Source organism: Anolis sagrei, chromosome Y (assembly GCF_037176765.1).
Source record: "Anolis sagrei isolate rAnoSag1 chromosome Y, rAnoSag1.mat, whole genome shotgun sequence".
In the NCBI taxonomy this organism is placed as follows: domain Eukaryota; kingdom Metazoa; phylum Chordata; class Lepidosauria; order Squamata; family Dactyloidae; genus Anolis; species Anolis sagrei.
Window position 1 is genome coordinate 5,226,381 of NC_090035.1, and position 20,095 is coordinate 5,246,475.

The 20,095-nt window shown below is 43.0% G+C and overlaps 1 protein-coding gene across 3 annotated transcripts in view; it reads left to right on the forward strand.

The window, feature by feature from the left end:
• The window catches only part of LOC137095093 (trinucleotide repeat-containing gene 18 protein-like), a 206,164-nt gene that overhangs the window by 100,825 nt on the left and 85,244 nt on the right, over window positions 1–20,095 (forward strand). For all 3 annotated transcript variants that reach the window (XM_067461331.1, XM_067461332.1, XM_067461330.1), the window contains exons 5-11: window positions 1,448–1,550; window positions 3,883–4,088; window positions 4,532–4,678; window positions 7,704–7,888; window positions 10,650–11,091; window positions 14,473–15,447; window positions 18,101–18,273. In XM_067461331.1, the coding sequence (XP_067317432.1) occupies window positions 1,448–1,550; window positions 3,883–4,088; window positions 4,532–4,678; window positions 7,704–7,888; window positions 10,650–11,091; window positions 14,473–15,447; window positions 18,101–18,273 (2,231 nt within the window). The remainder of the gene's footprint in view (window positions 1–1,447; window positions 1,551–3,882; window positions 4,089–4,531; window positions 4,679–7,703; window positions 7,889–10,649; window positions 11,092–14,472; window positions 15,448–18,100; window positions 18,274–20,095) is intronic.

Here is a 20,095-nt window from a genome sequence, read left to right on the forward strand (position 1 = left end):
AATACATCAAACAAGATAAAAACTGGGCCGGGCCAGAGTAGAGGGTACAGGATTAAAAGTGCTGATGTGACAGGTGATATTATAGGGCAAGTGCAATGTGCAGTGTGCGACAATCTTAATTCTAATAAAGTGCTTCTGGGACTTGGTATTGGACATTTCCTAATCGGGAAAGGCACATCGGAACAGCCAGGTCTTAAAATTCTTTCTGAAGACTGCCAATGTAGGGGCCTGTCTAAGATCTTTGGGGAGAGTGTTCCAGAGACGGGGGGCCACCACGGAAAAGGCCCTGTCTCGTGTCCCCACCACTTGGGCGGGGGGGGACTTTGGAAAATTGGAATGACCACCTTTATGATCAGGTACAATTTGAAATTATAGTGTTTCATTTAGGACAATGTGCAGGAGGATAAAATAGGAGAAATTAAAAATAAATGGGTGACTTATATGGAATGGACAAAAAAGCAGCAAAGCCAGTATAATTGCTGCTACTCCTTTTCCTAAAACAATGTCATTGCTGGAAAAAAAAAATTTGATGTACAATTTTTTTATTATTTACCTTATTTTTTATTATATCAGATATTTTAATGTAATATTTAAAAATAAGTCATTTATTTACCTAATTTATTTATTACTAGCCGTCCCTTGCCATGCGTTGCTGTGGCCTACATGGGGGTTCTGTATGGGAGGTTTGGTCCAATTCTGTTGTTGGTGGGGTTCAGAATACTCTGTGATTGTAGGTGAACTATAAATCCCAGCAACTACAACTCCCAAATGTCCAGATTCTATTTTCCCCAAACTCCACCAGTGTTCACATCTGGGCATATTGAGTATAGAGTTTGGTCCAGATCCATCATCGTTTGAGTCCACAGTGATCTCTGGATGTAGGTGAACTACAACTCAAAAACCAAAGGACACTGCCCACCAAATCCTTCCAGTATTTTCTGTTGGTCATGGGAGAACTGTGAGCCAAGTTTGGTTCAATTCCCATCGTTGGTGGGGTTCAGAATGCTCTTTGATTGCAGGTGAACTATAAATCCCATCAACTGCAACTCCCAAATGATAAAATCAATTTTTTGAGTGAAGGACATACATTGGGTGGTTAGGTGTCTTGTGTCCAAATTTGGTGTCAATTTGTCCAGTGGTTTTTGAGTTCTGTTAATCCCACAAATGAACATTACATTTTTATTTATATAGATTTACCTTTATTATTTACCAGGTTTACACAATACAGAACCGGCAAAGTGGACTAATAGTGGTATGATTTCAAGAGTGAATGGGTCTCTTGCTTTTTCGTTCACGTCTGGTCCCCGTTGTCCTCATTCATAAAGAGGAATCCTGGGGATAGGTAGTTCTGTAAAGAAAGCATGTGCTAGAACTGCCAGAGAATGATAAACACGCATCCATGTTTATAAAGAGTGGGTTCATCTCTCATCGTTCCTTTGTCTTGTAGGACACGGACGTTCAGAAGAAGACTGTGGGGACGATCGGGCGCGCCATCGAGACAGCCACCTCCTGGCAAGTCGTCTGGAACGAGACCAAGAGAAGCTCCTCAGGTGAGCCTTCTCAGGTGGACTTCCGAGTATAGTAGGACTCCGTAAACGCAGGACTCGATTACAGTTACCCAGATCCAGGAGAGGAAATAGTCTCTCTAGAAATGTGCTATGCCTTGGAACGAATCTATAGTATGCTTGCTTTGAAAGTTACCATATCACCATATTTAGTAAAGGTTTAAGTCTAGCCGTGTCCGACTCTGGGACTCTGGTGCTCATCTCCATTTCTAAGCTGAAGAGCCAGCGTTGTCCGGAGACACCTCCAAGGTCATGTGGCCAGCATGACTGCATGGAGCTCTTTTACCTTCCAACAGAAGCAGTACCTGTTGATCTACTCACATTTATCTATTTATTTATTTACAACATTTCTACCCCACCCTTCTCAACCCGGGGGGGGGGGGGGAACACTCATAGCGGCTAACATTGGCAACAATTCGATTCCGCAATAACATAATATAACAACAATATAAAACCATAAATATACAATAGGTTAAAAACAATCACATTAATTATACAGTCACACAGCCATTTCATTATCATAACAATCATATGAAAGAAGGTCATGGGGGACTTTGTCAAAGGCCTGACCGAAATCAAGATATACTACATCCACAGCATTCCCTGCATCTACCAAGCTTGTAACTCTATTGAAAAAAGAGATAAGATTAGTCTGGCATGATTTGTTTTTCAGAAATCTATGTTGACTTTTAGTAAGCAGTATATTCTACTGTATATTCTACATTGCTGCTACGCTTCCATGTGGTCCAATTCAGTGTCCGAGTGCCAATGTGCCTGCTAGCCGAAAGGCTGGCTCCAAAACCATGATTTCAATGTTTTCCTAAAGGAAAGGAGGGAGGGCGCCGATCTAATATTACTGGGGAGCTAATTCCACAAGTGAGGGGTCACCACCGGGAAGGCCCTGTCCTTCATCCCCACCAGACGTGAGGCTTCGAAAAATGGAAAGCTTCCAAAAATGGAAAAGAGAAACTTGGAGTACATGTGAATGAACCCACTTTAATTGCCTTAAATGCTATGGAATCATGGGGAATGTAGTCTTACAACACCTTGAGCCTTCTCAAAGAATGCTGGTGCCTCACCAAACTACACATCCCAGGATTGCATAGCATTTGAGTCATGGCCTTTAATTTAAGATTATGCCCCTTAAAGAGGAGCCCTAACTTCCCCTTTTGCTTTGGCTCCACGCTCAGATTATTATATGACACGAATCTAATGCACACCTTCATTTTGGCAAGGTTCATTTTGCCAAACAAGTTGAGGATTAGATTTGAGTAAATATGGTAACTGGGTTGTTGTAGGTTTTTTCGGGCTATATGGCTATGGTCTAGAGGCATTCTCTCCTGATGTTTCGCCTGCATCTATGGCAAGCATCCTCAGAGGTAATGAGGTCTGTTGGAACTAGGAAAAAGGGTTTATATATCTGTGGAATGACCAGGGTGAGACAAAGAACTCTTGTCCACTGGAGCTAGGTATGAATGTTTCAACTGACCACCTTGATTAGCATATAATGGCCTGACAGTGCCTGGAGCAAACTTTTGTTGAGAGGTGATTAGATGTCCTTGTTTGTTTCCTCTCTGTTGTGCTGTTGTACTTTTAGAGAGGAACAACAGAGAGGAAACAAACAAGGACATCTAATCACCTCTCAACAAAAGTTTTCTCTAGGCTCTGTCAGGCCATTATATGCTAATCAAGGTAGTCAGTTGAAACATTCCCACCTAGCTCCAGCAGACAAGAGTCCTTTGTCTCACCCTGGTCATTCCACAGATATATAAACCCTTTTCCCTAGTTCCAACAGACCTCACTACCTCTGAGGATGCTTGCCATAGATGCAGGCGAAACGTCAGGAGAGAATGCCTCTAGAATATGGCCATATAGCCCGAAAAAACCTACAACAACCCAGTGATTCCGGCCATGAAAGCCTTCGACAATCAATTTGGTAATTGCATTGGAGGAATTGCACATTTCTAGCAAGTCCTAAGGGAGATAAGTAATATAGCAAAATAAAAATATAATGTTCTAAGGAAACTAAGAAGAGAAATGCTACTAAAATAGTACAGGACTCCTGCACAACTTTTACGTTTTTTACTAGGTGGAAAGGACAGGTGTTGGCATGCCTGTAAACAAAGAGGAACTTGAGATCGTCGGAGGAGGCCCTGCTCTCGATCCCGCCTGCTTCGCAACCACGTTTGGCGGGGACGAGAGACAGGGCCTTCTCTGTGGCGACCCCTTGGCTGTGGAACTCCCTGCCTTAGGGATATTAGATCAGCCCCCTCCCTCCTTACCTTTCGTCATCTTTCCTTGCTTCTGTTCCCTGTAGAGAAAGCAAAGAACTGGCGGACTTTGCTCGGATCCATCCGGCTGGCTGCGCTACCAATGGCTTGAATGCCAACCTCATGGTGACGGGAGGGCCACCCTTGGCCGGCTCAGGGCGGTGGTCTGCTGACCCAGCAGCCCACCTGGCAACTCACCCTTGGTTACCCAGGACTGGCAGCTCTTCAGTGTGGCTAGCAGGTCATCCCTACGGTGAGTCCTCAGCAAAGAGAATCTATATATATAAAATGGAAAAGGGCGTCGTATGTTCTTTGATTGTAGGTGAACTATAAATCCCAGCAACTACAACTCCCAAATGACAAAATCAGTTTTTTTTAAGTGAAGGACATACATTGGGTTGTTAGCTGTCTTGTGTCCAAATTTGGTGCCAATTCGTCCAGTGGTTTTTGAGTTCTGTTAATCCCACAAACGAACATTACATTTTTATTTATATAGATATCTCCAACTTCTATTTAAGTTCTCAGCCTCAGAGGAAGGCAAAGGCAAATTCCCTCTGAACAGAAACTTGCCAAGAAAATCCTGTGAAAGGTTCACCCTCCGGTCTCTTTCCAGAATCTTGATAGCACACAATTGCAAGAATGGCAATGACACCAAAGCTCTGGGTCTCTCTCACCTGATTCCTGTTCTCCTCCTAGGACTGGGCCACCCTTCCTTGCACCAAGGCATGGCTCCTGGCTTCCCCGCCACCCTGGGGGGAGCCCTGTCTTCCGCGTACCAGTTTGCTAGGGACCCTCAGTCTGGCCAGCTTGTCGTGATCCCCAGTGAGCACCTGCCACATTTCGGTGAGTATCCTAAAAGAGTAAGGAAAACATCAAATAGACTGGCAAAAAGTAAAAGATCATTTTTAAAAAGGAAGAAAAAATGAAAATATTTATATAATTAAGGGAATCTTTGCCAGAGTAAAGAGAGGGGAGGCCAGGGGACAGCACCATCTTGTCTCCTGCCTATGCCATCAGTTGGGGACCCCCCCCCCCAGCACCAACTACCGCTCTGGGCCAGAGTGAAGGGGGGGGGGGTCAGGGGACAGCATCATCTTGTCTCCTGCATATGCAATCAGTTGGGGACCCTTCCTCTCCAGCACCAACTGGCGCCCTGGGCCAGAGTGAAGAGAGGGGAGGATAGGGGACAGCACCATCTTGTCTCCTGCATATGCCATCACTTGGGGATCCCTGTTGGGGTTCAGCCTGAGTTTGAACTTGAACCTGATTCTCTGTTTGTTCCTCCTGATGCTAATGAAAATATATTTACTGATGCTAATGAAAATGTACCTCTTGATGCCAATGCTCCTGAAATTAGTGAGGAAGAAACTTCTGTAGATTTGGAAAATGAAAGTACCAGTGTTCATGAGAATGTTTCAGAGGGAAGCCATGACCTTTCACTCCCTTCTGCACTTGGTAACTTTAATGAGAACAGAAGGGGCCAGATTTGGCAAGACAGGAGTCAATCACTCAGCTTGCAAAGTTCTTCCCGATTAAAAGAAATACAAACAACGGCTTCAAAGCAGAGAGGCGGTTCTTCGGCTTTAAGTGCCTTCCGCCGAGCTGACTTTCTCAGTTCAGGCATCGTTTCAGATTGTTGAAGACCTTGGCAGTTCTCTTGGTTTCCCTGGCCATGGTCATGAAAGATTTCTAGGATATCAAGTACGGTTAGTGGATTGCTAACAGGTTCCAGCATTTTACAGTGTGGCTTTGGGTTTTGTTTTGTCCATTTAAATTCATGTTTGCTGATTTTGCTGTGACTTTTGACTTGCATTTTTCCTTTATTTTGTAACCATTTTTCTTCAATAAAAAAGGATTGTTTTTCACAGTCAAGTGTGGTGGATAGTTATCTTAGGGCCTCGTTCCCTGCTCTGGATTGCAACAATCCCCCCCCCCCCCCCCAGCACCAAGTGAAAGTCTGGGCCAGAGTAAAGAGAGGGGGGCAGGGAACAGCACCATCTTGTCTCCTTCATATGCCATCAGTTGGAGACCCCCCCTCCCCCAGCACCAACTACCGATCTAGGCCGGAGTGAAGAGAGGAGAGGGTGGTCAGGGGACAGCACCATCTCTCCTGCATATGCCATCGGTTGGGGACCCCCCGCACCAACTGCTACTCTGGGCCAGAGTGAAGAGGGGGAAGGGGACAGTTCCAGCTTGTCTCCTGTGTTATTCTAATAATATAATATAATATAATATAATATAATATAATATATTGTATATACATGTAATATTTATATTATAATGTAATGCAAAATAATAATAATAATAATAATAATATATTATTATTATTATTATTATTATTATTATTAAGCATTGTCCAGTTCCATCGTCAATTCATTCAATCACAATTCTACTACACCAAGCATGGGCAAACTTCAGCCCTCCAGGTGTTTTGGATTTCAACTCCCATAATTCCTAACAGCCAGTAGGCTGTTAGGAATTGTGGGAGTTGAAGTCCAAAACACCTGGAGGGCTGAAGTTTGCCTACACCTGTACTACTACTGGGCCGGAGTGAAGAGAGAGGGGTCAGGGGACAGCACCATCTTGTTTCCTGCATATGCCATCAGTTGGGACCCCTCCCCTCCAGCACCAACTGGTGCTCTGGGCCAGAGTAAAGAGAGGGAGGCAGGGGACAACACCATCTTGTTTCCTGAATGTGCCATCAGTTGCCCCCCCCCCCCCCCCCCGGCACCAACTACCGCTCTGGGCCAGAGTGAAGAGAGGGGGGGCAGGGGACAACACCATCTTGTCTCCTTCATATGCCATCAGTTAGGGACCCCCTCTCCCCCAGCACCAACTACCGCTCTGGGTCGGAGTGAAGAGAGGGGAGGCCAGGGGACAGCACCATCTTGTCTCCTGTATATTCCATCAGTTGGGGACCTCCCCTCCACTCCAGCACCAACTACCGCTCTGGGCCGGAGCGAAGGGGGGGGGGGTCAGAGGACAGCACCATCTTGTCTCCCGCATATGCCATCAGTTGGGGGACCCCCCCCCCTGCACCAACTGGTGCTCTGGGCCGGAGTAAAGGGGGGTCAGGGGACAGCACCATCTTGTCTCCTGCATATGCCTTCAGTTGGGGACCCCCCCCCCCCTCCCCAGCACCAACTACCACTCTGGGCCGGAGTGAAGGGGGGGGGGGCAGGGGACAGTTCCAACTTGTCTCCTGCGCTGTTCTAATAATATAATATAAGATATTGTATATACATATAATATTTATAATATTATAACGTAATGCAATATAATAATAATAATAATAATAATAATAATAATAATAATAATAGTAATAATAGTAATAATATATTATTAAGCATTGTCCAGTTCCATCGTCAAGTCATTTAATCACAATTCTACTACACCAGGCATGGGCAAACTTCAGCCCTCTAGGTGTTTTGGATTTCAACTCCCATAATTCATAACAACCAGCTGTTAGGAATTGTGGAAGTTGAGGTCCAAAACACCCGGAGGACCGAAGTTTGCTCACACCTGTACTCCACCATGGTTTTTTATGGGATTTCAGCTTCCATCTGGGGTGGTTGTGTGATCTTGGAGTCAAACCCTCATCAGATACTAAGGACCCACTGTATACACAACTCAAGCAAAGCACAACATAGCAGTGAAACAGTCAAAATAGGTTTTTAATCATGTTAGTTTATATACATATTATTATGACCCAAAAGTATCTGAATGTTTACTGCATCCCCTCATTGGTTTTTGCAAATATAATGCACCAAAGGTGTACTACACCCAGGGCTTGGTGCACTCTGAGCATGTTATTTAGTGTAAGCATATTGTTCTGACTCGCTGTCTGTTGCCTCGTAATTAATTCCAGCGGAGCTGATGGATCGCGCTCCCCCTCTCTGGCCTGCTGTGTACCCCCCTACAAGGAACTCTCTCCAACACGCTCACCAGCTCCAGCTCTTGTCTCACCAGCAACTGATCCGTCAGCACGAGCTGTACATCCTCCAGCAGCAGGCGGCCCATGCCATGGAGCTACACAGGAGCGCACAGCTGGTGGTAGGTTCCAAAGGCTTCCACGAGCCCATCTGTTATTGCATCATGTAGCATTTCCCCAACTAACTCAGGGAAATCAGAAAACTCAAGATTCATGTGCACATTCATTCTGAAATTACCATAGATCAGTTCAGAGTCTTGAATCTGGAAGGTGTCGGTGTTGCACCACAGACCTGAAGCCACCTATGACCATAGGATCCCACAATAGTCCAGAGTAAAAATGAAACAGTCTATTGCAAACACACACACACACACACACACACACACACAAGATATATACTGTACTAGCGGTCCCCTGCCACGCGTTGCTGTGGCCCAGTATGGTGATCTGGAAAATAAAGTAATATTTATTTATTTATCGTGTCATCCGCAACTAGAACATTGTATTACATTTCTAACAAAACAAAACAAACAAACAGATTAAAAAACCCACAAAGTTTGCAAGCTTGGTAGTTGATTAAATGTCCTTTGACCAGTATCTGGCTACTTGGAGTGTCTCTGGTGTTGCCGCAAGAAGGTCCTCCATCGTGTATGTGGCAGGGCTCAGGTTGCATTGCAGCAGGTGGTCAGTGGTTTGCTCCTCTCCACACTCACATGTCGAGGATTCCACTTTGTGGCCCCATTTCTTGAGGTTGGCTCTGCATCTCGTGGTGCCAGAGCGCAGTCTGTTCAGCGCCTTCCAAGTCACCCAGTCTTCTGTGTGCCCAGGGAGGAGTCTCTCATCTGGTATCACCCACGGATTGAGGTGCTGGGTTTGAGCCTGCCACTTTTGAACTCTCGCTTGCTGAGGTGTTCCAGCAAGTGCCTCTGTAGATCTAAGAAAACTATTTCTTGATTTAAGTCGTTGACGTGCTGGCTGATACCCAAACAAGGGATGAGCTGGAGATGTCTCTGCCTTGGTCCTTTCACTATTGGCTGCAACTTCCCGGCGGGTGTCAGGTGGTGCAATACCGGCTAAGCAGTAATAAAGTAATGAGAAAGTGTTGGTTTCTAATATATGTCATGAGTGATGCTTGTGGGTAAACAGTATTTCTTTCTGTTTCTTTGTCAGTGTTGATGTGGAGATTGTCTGGTTTGCCTACTCTGGAACATGCAACGTATAATTGTCCTTCTTTAGGGGTCCTTTTCAAATCTTTGATACTGCATTTGTCGTATACGTATATATGTGTGTGTGTGAGTGGCTGGATGGCCCTTTGTCAGGAGGGCTTTGATTATGCTTTCTTGCCCTAGTGAAGGGAGTTGGACTGGATGGCCTTAAGGTAGCATTTCTCAACCTCGGAAGTCAAGACCCGGGGGGGGGGGGGTCACCAGGGGTCTTGAGACCACCATAAAACATGGAATTTTCTGTTGGTCATGGGGGTTCTGTGTGGGATGTTTGGCCCAATTCCATTGTTGGTGGGGTGTGGAATGATCTTTGATTGTAGGTGAACTATACATCCTAGTAGCAACAAATCCCAAATGTCAAGGTCTATTTCCCCCAACCCCCATCTGTGTTTTGGGCATATTGAGTATTCCTGTCAAGTTTGGTCCAGATCCATCATTGCTTGAGTCCAAAGTGATCTCTGGATGTAGGTGTACTACAACTCCAAAACCAAAGGATACTGCCCACCATACCCATACCCTTCCAGTATTTTCTGTTGGTCATGGGAGAACTGTGTGCCAAGTTTGGTTCAAGTCCATCATTGGTGGGGTTCAGAATGCTCTTTGATTGTAGGTGAACTATGATTCCCAGCAACTACAACTCCCAAATGACAAAATCAATTGTTTTGAGTAAAGGACATACATTGGGTTGTTAGGTGTCTTGTGTCCAAATTTGGTATCAATTCGTCTAGTGGTTTTTGAGTTCTGTTAATCCCACAAACAAACATTACATTTTTATTTACAAAGATTATTATTATTATTATTATTATTATTATTATTATTATTATTATCACACAGTCCTAAACACTTGGGAAGTGTTTGATTTGTGATTTTCCGAAATCAATTCCAAAATCCAAGGTCAATGGCCACCAAACTCTTTCAGTATTTTCTGTTGGTCATGGGAGTTCTGTGTGCCCAGTTTGGTTCAATTCCATCATTGGTAGAGTTCAGAATGCTCTTTTATTATAGGTGAACGATAAATCCCAGCAACTACAACTCCCAAATGACAAAATCATAATTTTTTGAGTGATGGTCACTCCTTGTGTAGTGAGACGTTTTGTTGCCAAATTTGGTGTGATTTTGTTCATTGGTTCTTTTGTTTTTAAGGTACTCATTATGCGCAGAGCATTTTTATATATATAAGATATACTCGAGTATAAGCCTAATTTTTTAGCCCCTTTTTTAGGCTGAGAAATCTCCCCTTGACTTATACTTGCTGTTGGGCTTGGCCTCATGTAAGCCGCCCTGAGTCCCCATCGGAGAGATAATAATAATAATAAAACTTTATTTGTACCCCGCTACCATCTCCCCAAGGGACTCGGTGCGGCTTACATGAGGCCAAGCCCACAGCACATCAATAAAACAAAGGCAATAACAAAATAATCAATACAAAACAGTAAAATTACATATTACAGTAAAATAAAACCAAAACACAATAACAACACACTAAAACACATACAACATATGAGTACCAAAAAAAAGATAAAGCCAAATCATACACAATTGAGAAGGGTGGGGTAGAAGTACACGATATAAATAAATAAATAAACTGTATTAAGGGGTCGCGACATTAGAAAGGTTGAGAACCACTGCTGTTGATAGATTGCCTCTCTTATCTCAACAGGAGAGGCTAAAAGCTAGCGAGCAGCGGGTGGAGATGGAAGAGAAGATGTCCAAGCGAAACCTGGAGAGCGCCAAGGCCGGGCTGGCCCCTTCCAACGCCGGCCTCTTGCACCGGAAGCCCCCCGCCCTGTCCCCCAGCACGTCTGCGTCCTACAGCAAGGCCGTGAGTCCACCTCTCCTGTCTCCCAGGGCCTCGCCCGTGTCTGTGCTCAAAGCTGAGGTTATCCAAAAGATGGAAGAGCCGCCTACGCAACCAGCCTATTCCTACCCCGCTACTCCCATCTCCCACCCTTCTAGCCCGCCCCCTGCTTCTCCGCCCCCGGCCCCCACCATGCCCACAAAAGAAGAAGAAGAAGAAGAAGAAGAAGGGCCCGAGAGCGTGGAAAAGAAAGAACTGGACCTGGAGAAGGAGGCCTCCAGTCAGTATCAGGCTCTGTTCCCAGGTAAGAGAGCAAGCGCTCCAGCCGTGGAGCACCCTTGTGCTTTCTCCCCTTCCTTCCCTGTGTTTCCTTTGTCTTTCCTGCTTCCTTCCTGCTTTCTCTCCTGCCTCACACCCTTCCTTCCACCAAAAGCAGCGATGCTCCTGCATCCGATTGGAAGCTTAAGCACCACACAGTGTCTGTGGGTGTTTGTGTAACGCGGGGGTATGAGGGCTCTTCTGTTTTGGTGGTTCTGCTGTTCTGTATTAGGGGTGCAAATCTCTGCGTGTGTCACTCCCATTCGCAAGAACAAATACTCCCAGCAGTACTCTGTCTGATCTGTGGGAATGTAAGTGTTGCTGGACAACCTTTAGGCACTACGAGTTGAGCCTCTTGTATCTGGAATTCTGAAATCTGAAAAACCCCAAAATCTCAAATACTGTAAATAAATATGTATTGTGATCCGCCCTGAGTCCCCTGCGGGGTGAGAAGAGCGGAATATAAAAGCTGTAAATAAATTAATAAATAAATGTGTTCAGTGATCCGCGAAGTAGCGAACGAACACTACGTGCTTTTCTCTTGAACTGATTTTCCAGCTCATATGCAAATTCACTCATTTCTATTCAGTTAGTTGATTAATAAATAATGCTTAATGCCTATGGTTTTTTTAAATGAGTGCTATTTTCTGTTTCCAACGCTAGTTTCTTGTCTGTTGTGTTTGGGGAAACAATTTGGGTCTAATTTTGGGATATTTTCTGGGGTCACAGGGGAACTCCTCCTGGTTTTGTGACTCATCTGGAATCACAGAGTGATGGTGTCAGTGATTCTGATGGGGATGATGAGATTCAGATTCAGAGTAAGATGCAAAGCAAAGATGTGCCTGTGTTAGATGAGGAAGAGTCCAAGAATGATGGTCCTCCAAGATGAGGAAGACCAGGGGGGCAGAAGTTCCCACAGCAAGGGTTTTATTTCTCGTGTTAGGGCAGCCAGTCAGTTATATTACATTTCTAACAGAACAAAGCAAACAAACAGACAAAATACAAAATGTGTGAGTTTGGTAGTTGATTAAATGTCCTTTGACCAGTATCTGGTCACTTGGAGTGCCTCTGGTGTGGCTGCAAGAAGGTCCTCCCTTGTGCATGTGGCAGGGCTCAGGGTGCATTGCAGCAGGTGGTCAGTGGTTTGCTCTTCTCTGCACTCGCATGTCGGGGATTCCACTTTGTAGCCCCATTTCCAAAGGTTGGCTCTGCATCTCGTGGTGCCAGAGCGCAGTCTGTTCAGCGCCTACCAAGTCGCCCAGTCTTCTGTGTGCCCAGGAGGGAGTCTCACATTTGGTATCAGCCATTGGTTGAGGTTCTGGGTTTGAGCCTGCCACTTTTGGACTCTCGATTGCTGAGGCGTTCCAGCTAGTGTCTCTGTAGATCTTAGAAAACTGTGTCTGGATTTAAGTAGTTGACGTGCTGGCTGATACCCAAACAGGGGATGAGCTGGAGATGTCTCTGCCTTGGTCCTTTCACTATTGGCTGCTACTTCCCGGTGGATGTCAGGTGGTACGATACCGGCTAGACAGTGTAATTTCTCCAGTGGTGTAGGGCGCAGACACCCCGTGATAATGCGGCATGTCTCATTAAGAGCCACATCCACTGTTTTAAACAGCAAGGGTTGACGCTGGGGAAAGTGAAACTACTGAAAGTGAGAGCTAGGTGCCTGATGCAGAAAGGAAGGATAATTCCCAGCCAGTTAACAAGGGATTTGACCTTGATGGGGCCAGTGGTTTAGATAGAGCTGATCGCTTGGAATTAAAAATGTGAAGGAGTGTCAGGATCGCCAGGAAGTGAGAGAGAGAGGCCCAAGGTCATAGGAACGCTGAAAAGAAGCAAGGGAGCGGAGGGATGATTTATTGTTGCCACGAATTTGAAAGGAACCATATTCAGGAGATTTTACCCCAGTTCCCAATTTTAAAAAGAACTGGCCGATTTGCAATGGAGGTTGCTGATTAGGAACCAAATTTACCATCAAGTTAGAAGGGAGGCTGTTCAATTGCACCTCCTCCTTTATTAAGAAAGTAATAACTTAGTAGTAATTACACTGTATATACTGTAGCATGACTGGAGAGAAGAATGTAGATTTATTTGGTTGCTTTTCCCTACGTTTCTGCCACCATGTCTTCAATATATCTTCAAATAAAAGTTAACAATTTTATTAAGTACACAGCGTGTGGTTGCAAGACGTAACTTTTCCTTGTTGCACTTGGAATAATACTTGTAACTTTAACAGTTCATTCTTTCAAGTAACACAGTATCTTTCTGACGTAGAGCACTTGTTTCAGACAAAGTTTCCATACAGGGATGTTTCTCTTATTTGATCCTCCCCAGATAAAATACTAAGTAAACTATTCTTTAGCCTCTCCTTAGACTAAAAGAATACCAGCTATGTTTCACCATTTGGCTGCACTAGCCTGAGAAACTTCCAATAGCCAAACCCAGCTTTTCAAAGCCTCAAAGCTTTGCTTCACAAGTCACTTCGCCACCTTTCCTTTCCTTCTCTCCCAACTCCTAACTCCTCACTCTTCTGAACCTAACTCCTGACTGCTCACTCCTCTAAACCTAAACCCTAACTGATTCTTAACTGTTGTTTTTTCAAACTCTCCCCTCTAAGCTCCTCCCACTTCCCTCTCTTCTGCATCATTCTCCATGGCAATGCACATGGAGGACTCCTCTGACTTAGGCCGCTCCAGCATTACTGCAGCCAATCTAAGCACAAATACCGTTAAAATCATACAATTTATAATCAACTCCTGTACAAACGCCTTCATGTTGGCCCAAGAGTATTAAACAGACTGTTTGCATGTGCCTTAGTGTCAGAGCAACTTCACGCTTTAACCAAGCGACTTTGGGATTTATCTCTTAGCTTCTCATGTTCATGTTTTAGGACTTTGTCTTGTACTTAAGGGACTTTGCCTTGCTTGTGTCTTCGTGGATCTTGTTTGCCTGTGCTACCTTGGAGTGATCTTCTGAAATACACTTTTGCTTTTTGAACTTTTTATCTTTTATTTTAAATAAAACTTCAAAGACAGCTGCTGGTGTGTCCAGTCATCTTCTTCCCTGAATCTACAATTTGGTGATGTGTCTGGGCATTGTATGTTTTTACCCGGTTTCCCCTTCCGCTCCCTCACCCAAATTGTGCTTCAGTAGTTACATTAATATTTTTAATGTACCAAACATGCCAAGTTTGTATGAAAATGTGACTATTTCCTGTGCTGGTCAATGACCGAAATAACTGATTTGATTTGAGCTGCTGGTGTGTTCTTTGGTGTCCTAAGCAAGGTGGTTCTACTCTGAGGTGCGACACTTGGCCACCCCCTCTCCATCTTACCAGCTTTTGTTGTTGTTGTTGTTGTTGTAGAAATTCCATCGGGATACCCATTCCAGTCGCTCCCAGCATCCTTCAGGAGACATTACCCATACCTCCTTCAACCAACTGCTGCCTCAGATGCCGAAGGCCTGGCTCCGGATGTCCCGCTGCCCACAGGAGACCCTGAACACTTGGCCCTTTCTCCCGAGGTCAAACCCATCCATCTCTCCCCGTCCAAAATCGTTAAGCCCATCCAGACGGTGGAGGAAGAGGAGTTGGAGCCTTTGGAAGAGCGGGTGAAAACAGAGGTGGAGCTGGATGAGAACCAGGAAGAGGGTCTCTGTGAGCCAGAGATGGAGGCCTTGAGCATGGCCGACCCGGTTGCCCTTCCGGTCCAGGAAGTGAGCAATTGCACCCTTCTGTTGCATCATGCCAAAGCCCTGCAGTGCGAGGAAGAGCATGACGAGGAGGAAGAGGAAGAAGAAGAAGAAGCTCTCCAGGAGTGCCAGCCTGCTTATCAAGTAATGGAGTTGGAGTCCCAAGTGGAAGCCACCCCTGACGTTGAATCTTGCCCAGTCCACATGGACTACAATGGAGCCTTGTTGCACGGGGAGAACGAACTACCTGAAGTGGACCTCATCCCTCAGCCTGAAGGCGCTTGCGCGGTCACAGACATGCCTCACATCAGCTCTCCCCGGACAAGGAGGGAATTCTCCAGCACATTTCAGGAAGAGGAGGAGCCAATGTTGGGGGAGCCCTGCTACGAGGATGAGGATGCCTCCTGCCAAGTCCCACACCTGGACATCAAACCGGACGACCCTCTCGCTGGCATGAACGTCTTGGCGGCGGCGGCTGAGTTGCCCCAGGCCTGCTCCTTACTGCCAAGCGATGGCATCACACAGGAAGCCGTGGTCAACCTGGAAGTGTCCTCCTCTCTGTCGCCAGAGCACACCTTCCTGCAGGGAATCACCTTGCTGAGCGAAATCGCGGAGATCGAGCTGGAGAAGAGGAGGCAGGAGATGCAAGGTGAGGTTGAGCAAGGGGAGGTTGAGCGTGCCTTGTTTTGAGCTGCTAAGGCTTTGTCTGGTCACTAGGAAAGCTTCATGTTGATAATTGTTTTTATATAAAGGTAACTTTATTTACTAAAGGGTCCACAAATGCAGTAATCCAGTCTAGAGGTAACTAAGGACCACCATGGTCAAGTCAGACTTCACGAGGTAAGGTCGCCATTGGCACATGAGTTTTAGTTTTGGCCACGGTGGTCCACGCTCTTGTCACATCCCGGTTGGATTACTGCAACGCACTCTACGTGGGGTTGCCTTTGAAGACTGCTCGGAAACTTCAACTAGTCCTGCGAGAAGCAGCCAGATTGCTCACCGGAGCGGCGTACAGGGAGCATACCACCCCCCTGCTGCATCAGCTCCACTGGCTGCCGATCCAATTCCGAGCACAATTCAAAGTCCTGGTTTTGACCTACAAAACCCTATACGGTTCCGGCCCAGTGTATTTGCCCGAACGGATCTCCCTCTACGTCCCATCTCGAAGTTTAAGATCTTCTGGGGAGGCCCTGCTCTCGACCCCGCCACTCTCACAAGTGAGGTTGGCGGGGACGAGGAGCAGGGCCTTCTCAGTGGTGGCCCCCCACCTGTGGAACTCACTCCCCGGGGAGATTAGATCGGCGACTTCCTTTCTGGCATTCAGGAAAAAACTGAAGACCTGGGTTTGGGACCAAGCCTTTGGACACACTGGCAACTAAATTAAGGATCTGACGATAGACAAGGACAAATGGAATGGAATGGATATATGGACTCTGAACCCGAGCATGAGATTGTTTTGATATTTTATTATGCATTGATGTTTTAATTTAACTGTTGAATTGCTTTTTTGTACTTTGTATTGCTGTCAATTGATTTAGGCATCTAATTGTGCCTCCTCTGTAAGCCGCCCTGAGTCCCCCCCCCCCCCCCGGGGTGAGAAGGGCGGGGTATAAGTAAATGAAATAATAATAATAATCTATATATATAAATCTGTTAGGTTGGTTCAACGGGACAGCAAAACTCCACAACCCCCCAATGAAACTTAACCAAAATTCCCATGCCCATAACACAACCCACAAGGTACAAACATATCTACTCAAAATGAAAAACAACACAACAACACACTCACAAAACGGAAAAACAGCAAAACTCCACAACCCCCCAACGAAACTTAACCAAAATTCCCATGCCCATAACACAACCCACAAGGTACAAACATATCTACTCAAAATGAAAAACAACACAACAACACACTCACAAAACAGCAAAACTCCACAACCCCCCAACGAAACTTAACCAAAATTCCCATGCCCATAACACAACCCACAAGGTACAAACATATCTACTCAAAATGAAAAACAACACAACAACACACTCACAAAACGGCAAAACAGCAAAACTCCACAACCCCCCAACGAAACTTAACCAAAATTCCCGTGCCCATAACACAACCCACAAGGTACAAACATATCTACTCAAAATGAAAAACAACACAACAACACACTCACAAAACGGCAAAACAGCAAAACTCCACAACCCCCCAACGAAACTTAACCAAAATTCCCGTGCCCATAACACAACCCACAAGGTACAAACATATCTACTCAAAATGAAAAACAACACAACAACACACTCACAAAACGGCAAAACAGCAAAACTCCACAACCCCCCAACGAAACTTAACCAAAATTCCCATGCCCATAACACAACCCACAAGGTACAAACATATCTACTCAAAATGAAAAACAACACAACAACACACTCACAAAACGGCAAAACAGCAAAACTCCACAACCCCCCAACGAAACTTAACCAAAATTACCATGCCCATAACACAACCCACAAGGTACAAGCATATCTACTCAAAATGAAAAACAACACAACAACACACTCACAAAACGGCAAAACAGCAAAACTCCACAACCCCCCAACGAAACTTAACCAAAATTCCCGTGCCCATAACACAACCCACAAGGTACAAACATATCTACTCAAAATGAAAAACAACACAACAACACACTCACAAAACGGCAAAACAGCAAAACTCCACAACCCCCCAACGAAACTTAACCAAAATTCCCATGCCCATAACACAACCCACAAGGTACAAACATATCTACTCAAAATGAAAAACAACACAACAACACACTCACAAAACGGCAAAACAGCAAAACTCCACAACCCCCCAACGAAACTTAACCAAAATTACCATGCCCATAACACAACCCACAAGGTACAAGCATATCTACTCAAAATGAAAAACAACACAACAACACACTCACAAAACGGCAAAACAGCAAAACTCCACAACCCCCCAACGAAACTTAACCAAAATTCCCATGCCCATAACACAACCCACAAGGTACAAACATATCTACTCAAAATGAAAAACAACACAACAACACACTCACAAAACGGAAAAACAACAAAACTAAAAAAAAAACGCAGTGAAACTTAACCAAAATCAAAAGTGATAAGTTTTACTATAGGCCACAGCAACGTGTGGCAGGGCACAGCTAGTAATAAATAAATAGTTGTGCAAAGGCCCTCCCGGCCACCGTCGACACCTGCGCATCTGCCTGTGGAATACCTATCCTCTGTCTGTCTTGGAATAATGGAAGCCTGCCCTCTCTTTGACGCAGGGATGGAGAACTTCCCCATTCGCCCAACCTTGGAGAGTCTGTTAGCTGCCAGCACCCAAATGCTGATGGAAGTCCTCTCCACGCCCTTTGTGGACGGCCTGAAGAACATCCGTCTTCCTCGAGAATTGGATCCCAACAAAAAGTACAGCTGGATGCAAAAGAAAGATGAAGCTGTGAGTAGTTCTTTTCTGCCAGCTTTGCTCTTCATAGTCAGGCAAGGAGGTTCATGGGAAGAGATGCTGCAGCATTCATGCAGAGTTTCAACACTGAAAGTCATCAGATCTTGGTCCTGCTTCGTCCTTGGATGGTAGATGGTCAATGAAGACCAGGTGCTGTAGATATCTTTCACAAGAAGAACTTGCAAAAAAATCCCAACAACCCTTAGAAATCTCTATAAAAGTCAACTGGTTGTCATAAGTTGACAGATGACTTGAAGGATAATATACCATATATACTCGAGCATAAGCCGACCCGAATTTAAGCACCTAATTTTACCACCAAAAAAATGGGAAAATGTATTGATGCGAATATAAGCTGAGGGTGGGAAATGCAGCAGTTGTTGGTAAACTTCAAAATAAAAATAGAGACCAATACAATTACATTAATTGAGGCATCCGTAGGTTAAGTATTTTTGAATGTTTACATAAAAATATAATTTAATATAAGACTATCTCTGGTTAAACAATTATTCTAATCTTTAGTGTAAATGTGCTTACATATCCTTCCAATAATAATGAAGAGGTTAAAATAATATATGTAATAAAAAGTAATAGTGTAACATAATAAAATGTAATAATAACAGGAATAATAGAGTAAAATAATACATGTAATAATAAATAGAGTAAAATAATAAATGTAATAATAATAATAATAATAGAGTAAATCATGTTTGTTTAATAATAATACTAATAAACATAATAATGTAATAATAATAAGTAAAATAACAAATAAAATAATAAATAGAGTGAAATAATAAATGTAATAATAGTAAATAGAGTAAAATAATAAATATAATAACAATAAAGTAAAATAACAAATAAAATAAATAGAGTAAAATAATAAATGTAATAATAGTAAATAGAGTAAAATAATAAATATCATAATAACAACAATAGAGTAAAATAACAGATATAATAATAAATAGAGTAAAATAATAAATGTAATAATAGTAAATAGAGTAAAATAATAAATATCATAATAACAACAATAGAGTAAAATAACATATAATAATAAATAGAGTAAAATAATAAATGTAATAATAGTAAATAGAGTAAAATAATAAATATAATAACAACAATAATAGAGTAAATCATGTTTGTGTAATAATAATAAACATAAAATAATGTAATAATAATAGAGTAAAATAATAAATGTAATAATTACAATAATAATAGAGTAAAATAACAAATATAATAATAAATAGAGTGAAATAATAAATGTAATAATAGTAAATAGAGTAAAATAATAAATATAATAACAATAAAGTAAAATAACAAATAAAATAAATAGAGTAAAATAATAAATGTAAAATAGTAAATAGAGTAAAATAATAAATATAATAACAATACAGTAAAATAACAAATAAAATAAATAGAGTAAAATAATAAATGTAATAATAGTAAATAGAGTAAAATAATAAATATCATAATAACAACAATAGAGTAAAATAACAGATATAATAATAAATAGAGTAAAATAATAAATGTAATAATAGTAAATAGAGTAAAATAATAAATATAATAACAACAATAATAGAGTAAATAATGTTTGTGTAATAATAATAAACATAAAATAATGTAATAATAATAGAGTAAAATAATAAATGTAATAATTACAATAATAATAGAGTAAAATAACAAATATAATAATAGAGTGAAATAATAAATGTAATAATAGTAAATAGAGTAAAATAATAATTATCATAATAATAATAGAGTAAAATAACAAATAATAAATAGAGTAAAATAATAAATGTAATAATAACAATAATAGAGT